The sequence below is a fragment of the Perca flavescens genome, chromosome 20 (assembly GCF_004354835.1).
Source record: "Perca flavescens isolate YP-PL-M2 chromosome 20, PFLA_1.0, whole genome shotgun sequence".
Classification (NCBI taxonomy): Eukaryota; Metazoa; Chordata; class Actinopteri; order Perciformes; family Percidae; genus Perca; species Perca flavescens.
In genome coordinates, this window is record NC_041350.1 from 9,942,428 (window position 1) to 9,951,068 (window position 8,641).

General features: G+C 40.7%; 1 protein-coding gene across 1 annotated transcript; it reads left to right on the plus strand.

The window, feature by feature from the left end:
* The first annotated feature begins 4,043 nt into the window (after positions 1-4,043).
* On the plus strand, positions 4,044-7,939 carry LOC114547225 (WD repeat-containing protein on Y chromosome-like). Its single transcript, XM_028566465.1, has one exon. It carries the CDS (start codon positions 4,295-4,297, stop codon positions 7,658-7,660), a length of 3,366 nt encoding a protein of 1,121 aa, XP_028422266.1. The 5' UTR covers positions 4,044-4,294; the 3' UTR covers positions 7,661-7,939.
* The last annotated feature ends 702 nt before the right edge of the window (positions 7,940-8,641 follow it).

An 8,641-nucleotide genomic window follows, 5' to 3' on the forward strand; every position in this document is an offset into this window, starting at 1 on the left:
AGACTTAAGGCAGGTATTTCACCATTCATTATTCATGAATTATATTTCCATTTTATCTCAATGACAACTTCGGAAGAAATTCAGCCATCAATTGATTAATTTATATGCATATTACGCTGACGAGCTGTTCCACAAAGCAAAAAGTAGTGATATTGAAATGAAGCTTCACAGATGATAGTCTTTATTTCCTGAGCCAAATAGATGGCGCTCTCTATTCAACAAAGGGTTTAAAGCACATTGAATTGCCATTCCTTGAGCCTTGTTCTATTAACCAAGATGGTGTGGTTCTTGGTAGAACCATCTAATCGGGTCAACAAATAAAACTAATTGTTCATGAAGCTTCAGTAGCAATAAATAGCACACTGCATTAAAGGTCCGTTATTGAAGAAAACGTGTGATTTTTTTTAATGATATTTAAAGGTTCCATGACAGGGTGCTCTTTGTATGCTTTATATACCCCTTTTATAGTGGTCCCCTAATACTGTATCTGAAGTCTCTTTCTCGAAATTCAGCCTTGGTGCAGAATTACAGCCACTAGAGCCAGCCCCACAATGACCTTTCCTTAGTATGTGCCATTTCTGTGTCTGAGGAGTAGAGAGGGGGGGCAAGGTGGAGGGTGGGGGTGTGGCCTTGACCAACTGCCACTTTGCTTGTTAGAAAAAAAATGATGTCTCTCTCTCATTGGTGGGCCAAATTCTCTGGGCGGGCAAAGCAGAGAAAGGGGAGGTAATTTTGCTCCTTATGACCTCATAAGGAGGAGATTCCAGATCGGCCCATCTGAGCTTTCATTTTCTCAAAGGCAGAGCAGGATACCCAGGGCTCAGTTTACACCTATCACCATTTCTAGCCACTGGGGGACCATAGGCAGGCTGGGGGAACTCATATTAATGTTAAAAAACCTCATGAAGTGAAATTTTCATGCCATGGGACCTTTAACATGTGGCTACAAAGAGATATCCATAATAGGCAGAATTCCGTTAACTAAAGCAAAGGGTGTGTCCAGATTTTTATACCCAGTTTTTTCTTTAGCCGTTAATGAATCCACATGCAAAGAAATCAACAAAATGCTTATTGATTTTGTTTGGAGCAATAAACACCACCAATGTAAAACACGTGACGGAGGCTTTGAAATGTTGGATTTTGTTAATATGAACAACGCATTTAAAGTAAAGTCTTATATGTAAAGTCTAATATGTAGAAAACTCCAAATCCATTTGGTTCTTCATTCCTGATAATATATTTAAGCAGGTAGGAGGGCTTCAATTTCTCTTGTCCTGTAATTTTAACATTGCAAAGTCACCTCTACAGTTGTCCAACTTCTACCAGTAGGCCCTGATGGCATGGAAGTTATGTTACGTACATTATTTCTCTCCACACAAAACAATAATCTGGAATAATGAATATATTACTATTAAATATCCCATATTATGTTTCAACAAGTTAAAATAGGTCTATGAGTTCCAGAAAACATGTTTCTGAAGTTGTTTGCTGGAAATAGCTTGTAGGAAAATAATCTTACCTACCTCTATTACCCTCTGTCTCAGTCCTTTTCAGAGTGTGCTGTTTCTGCTGCTCATTACATATTTATGAGCTGCTGTTCATTTGCCTACGCCCCACTCAATAACTGTTACTATGGTAATGGGGAGAGAGTAGACTAACTGTCGGAACCCGATCTGTGCTGCCTGCACTATCCGGCATGCGCAAGATGTTAGCGCATGCGCAGAAGATAACACCGGGAAGCTAACGTTAGTTAAGCTAACAGCTAATTCGGCTAACCGCTAGCTGAGACAGCATGTAATAATTTTAAAAGATCCTCAAAACAAAACCTGACAATAACCATTAAAATATATTGCAGCTGTTAAGTCAGTTCTACTTTACTTGTGCTCAAATAAAATACAATCAATTAATACTTCTCTTTACTGTTATTACTGTAAAGTCTTAATTTAGCTGTAGCCTGCTTTTCCCAGTGTTTAGTTTGAGTTAACGTTATTTTAGACTGAATCAAACGTCAGCTTGAAAAACAGTTTAATATATACACACAAAAAACAAAGACACAGACAAACCAGTTAATTTAATGCATTTAATTTTTGAATGCCAATCTCTAATATAGCAAATAATCTATTCAACATCTCTCTTTGTTGCTGCTGTGGTTTTTGCATCCTCAATGACCACCTCCGTTTGTTCCTTAGACCCTGTTAATTAAAAGGTAGCAAACACAAGAAAAGGATGTTTACCAATATGAATGCTACGTTACGGAACGTTACATTTTACATGGGAAACTACTCATACATTTTAGCTTTCATTTAACGTTGCTAGTGAAGTTAACAAGGTGCAGCTTTACCTCCCATCCTGCAGCTACAACTGATAAACGCGCCAATTTCTAAATCTCTGCTAACGTTACGCATATACAGTAACGGCATATAACAAGAGATGAAAATGCCACCGGACACTGAACTTTACAAACACAAATGGCACAAAACAAACTGCAACCCAGCATTAAAGCGTTAAGCTTTACATTGATGTAACACATTAACAGTGATAACAAATGTATGGCAAACACTAAAGATACTTCCTTCATTAAATGATTATTGCGCCGTCAGCGATCCCGCTCCAACTCCCGCTTAGGTCCGCCATTGATTTTTTTTTGTCCTTCTGTCAACCTTGAAAAAAAACACTTGTTTTTTCAACATTTTTGATGCCTTTTTTTCACAGTTTGTTTTTGCTTTTTCCAACGTTTTAAATTGTTAAATTTTTCTTATACACATTTTCAGCACTTATTTCTATGTCCCATATTTTCTGACATAAAACAAAAATTGATACCACATACCAGACTTGCAGATAGAGTGCAAAATGAGCTCCCAGTGAGTAATAATGTGACATGAGCAAAAAACGCTAAAAAATGGCTTGGTTTGTAAAGGGAAAAAAATATTTGCACCCCTGGTACAATTAGCAGTGTATGCTATTTGTACCCTGCATTCAGAAGTGCTATTCGTACCCTGGTGCAATTAGAAATGAATGCTATTTGTACCCCGCCGGTGCACACAGCAATGTGTTCTATTAATACCCCCTCTGGTACAAATATCAATGTATGCTATTTGCACCCCTGTGCATTTACAGTACCTTGGCATATATTTACACACAGTTATCCATACTACTCATGTATTACACCTTTTTGGAATATTATCGCTCTGACATTTTTACCCTAACCATAACCACTCCCACTCCTCTTGCCTAAACCTAACCAACCCAACCAGAGCAGGCATATTCATGAGTCTTCCCCTACCACCCTGCAAAAAAAAAAAAATATCGCGTTCGCGGGCCCTGACTTGCGCAATTGCATGCAAATTATCCAATCCAAAATTACAAAATTAAGATCACCTCACAGGGGAATCAAACTCCTAACTCCCATACCAAAGGTAAGCATTCTAACCACTCACCAAGCAGTTCTTACAAGATGTTGAACAACTGTTTACCACTTGCTTTCTTCAAGCCTCGGTTGCTAGGTAACCGTACTGTATACAAAAAATAGATACTAACTAACAAACCAACGGTTGTATGCTTTCACTGAAGACCGAAAGCGCAACTGTAGTATCCATTTTCCGCTAGAAATTCAATTGTTATAAACTTTAGAGACAAAACTTTCCTAATATGCCAGTTTCTGCGGTCAAGGAAGATGAACGTTGAAAAAAATATTTCTGCAGATGAATTATGATTTAAAGCTGTAAATGATGAATTGTTAAATGCTTGTAGAAAGGCAATGAGATGAGAAGCTGTATTGTCAATTACTAATGTCTGTATTTGTTTGTTATAAATTGTTGTTAAATAAAGTTTTTTCAACAAAAAAAATCATTCACTTCATAAACTATGACATCATTATTGGCTTTCATGTGACTTTCATGTGAAGGATGCTTTGATCTTTTCTTACGTCACTATCTTTCACTTAGGTCACTATCTTCGATCCATTTTACATTTTGATATACAGAAACGGAACGTTGCACACAATTCTGAGAACTTGTAGCAACATTCCATTACAACAAACACACCCATAACCAAGCTGCAGCGGTGCCATCTTGGACTGAACGCAACACAACTGTCATAGAATTGAACGATACCAGTTCCAATTCAAAAGCGGTTAAGGGAACGAAATAGTAGTTTCTAGTTTTTAATATCTCTCTAACCAGGATTGACATCTCATGGGTTGACACTTTAATTCTTAAGCAACTGGTTAATTCGCATATATATAGTAATAGAAGGACACACAGATACAGAAGAGGACCTAACTGAGAAGTCTACAATGGATACCAGAAGTGAACTTACAAAGACAGACAACATGTTTACTGCTGAAAATCTGCAAGAGATTGTAAGGCTATTTCGTGAGGCGGATGCTGATGGAGGTGGAGGATTGGACATTGAGGAATTCTGTGAGACAATGAAGGAGTTATTCCCTACTATGGATGAAGAAGATCTCATTGCCCTCCACATGAAGATTGACACAAATGGAGATGGAGGTGTGGACCTTGGGGAGTTAACAGACTACCTGGTGAATAAAAACAAGGCATCACAAAGCATGGATTTTAAAAATCAAAGCTTTCCCAAACCTATCAAAATGATATCTGTGGATCACCATAAAGCGATTGTTCGTCTGATTCACCGTCCCTTCGAGAATGACATGGAACCTGATCGTGGTTCTGAGGTTTTATTAGGACAAACCAGCGCTTACCAAAAAGGGCAATACCTCTCCATCAGCTCAAATGGTATCCTCAACTTCTGGCCTGACAGCTTTGACACCCCATACCCAGTTCAATTATACAAAAAGGAAAACACACTTCCTTTTTCGCACAGCAAGAAAATGCATGTTAATGACATGGTCTACATCAAAGAACTCAAACACCTGGGTATCTCCACTTCTGACAGGGAACTAATATTCTATCGTTGCAATGAATTCCCTACATTGTTTTCAACCAGCCACTCTTTAATAGTAGAGGACAACATAGTGAATACCATGAACTACTGGTCCAATGGCACTAAAGCAGTGTTTTCCTTTGGCGATGTAAAAGGTTTTTTGTCTGTGTTTATCTCCTACAACATACATGAAAACGGCCTCTTCTTCAAAGATGCGTACGAGAAAATCACTCTGCAGGATTATCCAACGGTTTATGTTTCAACCCTGTTAAGAAACACCTCTAAAGACTTTCTATGTGTGAAGGTCAACATCTTCCATGACATTTGCAGTCAGATCCAATACTTTCCATCACTTAGCTCATTTGCCATCTGCGGTAGTTCATCCAAGACAATGGTCCTCGCTTCTCTACCCAAGACATCCAAAACCAAATTGTCTACAAAAGTCTTTGAGAGCAGAGGACATATGGAGTTCTTCACCTGTGTAGAATACTCCACTTCCTCTGGGTATCTGGTGACCGGTGGGACGGATGCGCTACTGAGGGTGTGGTTTCCCCACAAAACACTGTCGTGCATCCAGGAATTAAAGGGACATGTCAAACCCATCACCCACATAATGTTAAATCCCAAGGAAAAAGTTTTCGTCAGTTTATCGCAGGACCACCATGTACGTGTTTGGTCCGAGGATGCAATGATCTGTTTGCAAAGCTTCAAGATTAAAGAAATGATGCAGAGCCCTATCTCCAGTGTGTGTTACAACACACACAACAATGAGTTAATCCTAGCTAACACAGATATTGGCAAATATCTTGGAAGAGGAACCGATGTGTTTAAAGAAGCATTAACATCGCATGACAAGAACCTGTGCTGTGCTCTCTATCACAACATTTTTAAACAGGTTATCTCTGTTTGCCAAAATGGCGTGGTGACAGTGTGGGATATCTTAACAGGAACGGCCGTCATGCAGTTCAAGGTCACTCCAGATCAGCATGTGGGGCACATTGCTATTTCATTTGATGGACTAAAGCGCAGACTGATCACAATTTCCCAGGATGGAAAAGTTAAACTTTGGAACTTCAACAACGGAACAGAGCTTGCCATTCTTCCTGTTATCGTACAAAGGGAGGTGACAGGTATCGTCTGTGTAGACGATAGGGTGTTTGTGTCAGGAAGGAACTCCAAGATCATTTATGACCTGGACATACACGGATATGACAACAGATTTTTGAAGCATGATTATTTAGATGACATTTCCTCAATGGATGCCCATGAAAACACACTGGCTACTGCCTCCAGCAATGGAAATATTGTTATCTGGGAGGCCGACACTGGCGAGGTTCTCTACTGGCTCAATGGCAGTAAGAGCCCTCGAACAAACATGGCAGACAAAAAAACTCAAGGCCAGACAGGGATTCTGCTTGGTGACAAGAGTCGAAAGCATGTCAGAGGCACTGGGAATAGCCCTTTACATAGTAAATCTCTGAATGGGAATGAGACTGCTGTGAATAACACACCTCTTATCAAATGTCTGAAGACCAGGGAGGTCAGCGTTGACACAGCCACACTGCTGACGTCTTCAGATGGCAACATATATGCCTGGTCTGTTATTAGCAAGGGAGGTTTGATTGGAAAGTTCAGGGCAGTGAAGGATGAAGGAGCAGTCATTACCACCATGTCAACTGATCCCAACGAACAGATATTACTGACCGGGGATACTACCGGGAAGATTTATCAGTGGGACATTCAGGCATTTGGGTTTAAAAAACTGGTAAACAATGGGCCATTTGAGGATATAAATGGGTGGCGCGTGTCATTGTGTCCACCTCCTCTATTGCGCTCCTGGCAATCTCACAGCACAGGGGTGGTGAGTGTTCAGTGTAACCCAACTTGTGAAAAGTTAATTACCGCAGGGAACTGCAATGTCTGTCTGTGGGAAAACACAGGCACCTACATAGGCCTCTTTGGGAAAGACCAATGGGGTGCTTCACAAATCAGCCTTGAGGAAAATGCTGACCAGGAGGAGACAGGCAGACCAGACACAGCGAAGACAAGCAACTTTCAATTGGCATGCCCTGAGTCTCCAACACCATCACCACCAGAATCACCGATACCCAGCTTTAAAGACCTCTATAACAGAATAGACGAGGTACTCAGACCTAAGAAGCCTCGAGCCAAACTAACAGATGATCAAATGAATTGCTTATATAGACGGATGATGAAGATTAAACCAGGACTTGACTTGATAAAAAGCAAAAATCTTGTTTTTAGTGAGGTCCACCAGGAGTCTAAAAATACATCAACATCATGTCCACCAAACACCACGGCAACTACAGGTTGCACTAATGACACAAACACCTTAGCAAACATGCCGCAATCTGATGGTGCCGTCAAGCAGGGGACTGAACCCACTTCAAAACAAGTACATTTCCCACCCATCTCAGAGACAGTGCAGCTCACAGAAAGTCAATTCAAGCCACACCCGCCCCTCATCAGAAGTGGCACTGCCCTTAACCAAAGCTCTTCACGGACTGCATATTTGGACCAGACTATGCACAAATATGGACGTGTGCTCAAGACCCAGCAGAGAGACACATTAAAGGGCAGTGTCCTGGCACCAGTTCCACCAAACACCCTGCCGGGATGCCTGGAGGGGTCTATGCAAACACCAGAGCATGTACACTTGAAATCCATCCTTGATAAGGTGCAGCGCACACATCATCAGACAAAGACCGGTCAAAGATTCAGCAGCGAGACACCTTAAAAGGCATGTCCTCCCACTATGTCAGCAGAGAGACACCTTAAAAGGCATGTCCTTCCACTATGTCAACCAAACACACTGCCAGCTATGAAGACCTTACCACACATGCAGCGATCGGCTAGTACAGTCAAGCAGGGGTGTAAAAACACATCAAAGCATGTACGCTTACCACCCATCAAGATTCTGCAGGAGAGACATTAAAAGGTGAGGTTATCTCCCTATTTACGACAACCGCAACCACAACCACCATTTCCAATCACTGGCACAGCATGAAAGGCTTTAGTCCGGGGGTGGCTTTAGTCCGGGTGATCCGGTTTCCTTAAACAATTGTGTGGGTTTATTCCAGGTGATCTGGTTTCTTCAAACAATTGTGTAGGTTTACTCCGGGTGAACCGGTTTACTCCCACAATTAAAATAAATAAAATGAATAATAAAAAAAACTGTATTTGATTTATATGAATGTTATGGTATAAACCTTAGCTTGTGACCTTGTTCAGTGTGCCTTTGTTACAACCCAGCTTATTAGGGTAAAGGGAAGCAACATAAAAACAGGTGTGTTTGGTAAATTAAAGATATTTATTAAAATAAGAGTTAAATGGATTAACAGAATCACAGGTGCACACACTACAAAGGAAAGAAAGGACCTGTGGATGCTGGTTAAACATCAAATATCTAAATGTGTAACAATTTTCAGTATTTAAAGCTAAATCCTGGTCCAGTCTCCCAAGTAGTCTTACATCTGATATTTAAAGATCCCATGACATGGTGCTCTTTGGATGTTTTTATATAGGCCTTAGTGGTCCCCTAATATTGTATCTGAAGTCTCTTTACCGAAATTCAGCCTTGGTGCAGAATTACAGCCACTAGAGCCGGTCCCACAATGAGCTTTCCGTAGTATGTGCCATTTCTGTGTCTGTAGCTATTGAGGAGGAGAGGGGGGCAAGGTGGAGGTTGGGGGTGTGGCCTTGACCAACTGCCAATTTG

Coding starts and splice junctions, on each gene's coding strand:
- LOC114547225 (XM_028566465.1), top strand. CDS start 4,295: ATGGATACCAGAAGTGAACTTACAAAGACAGACAACATGTTTACTGCT.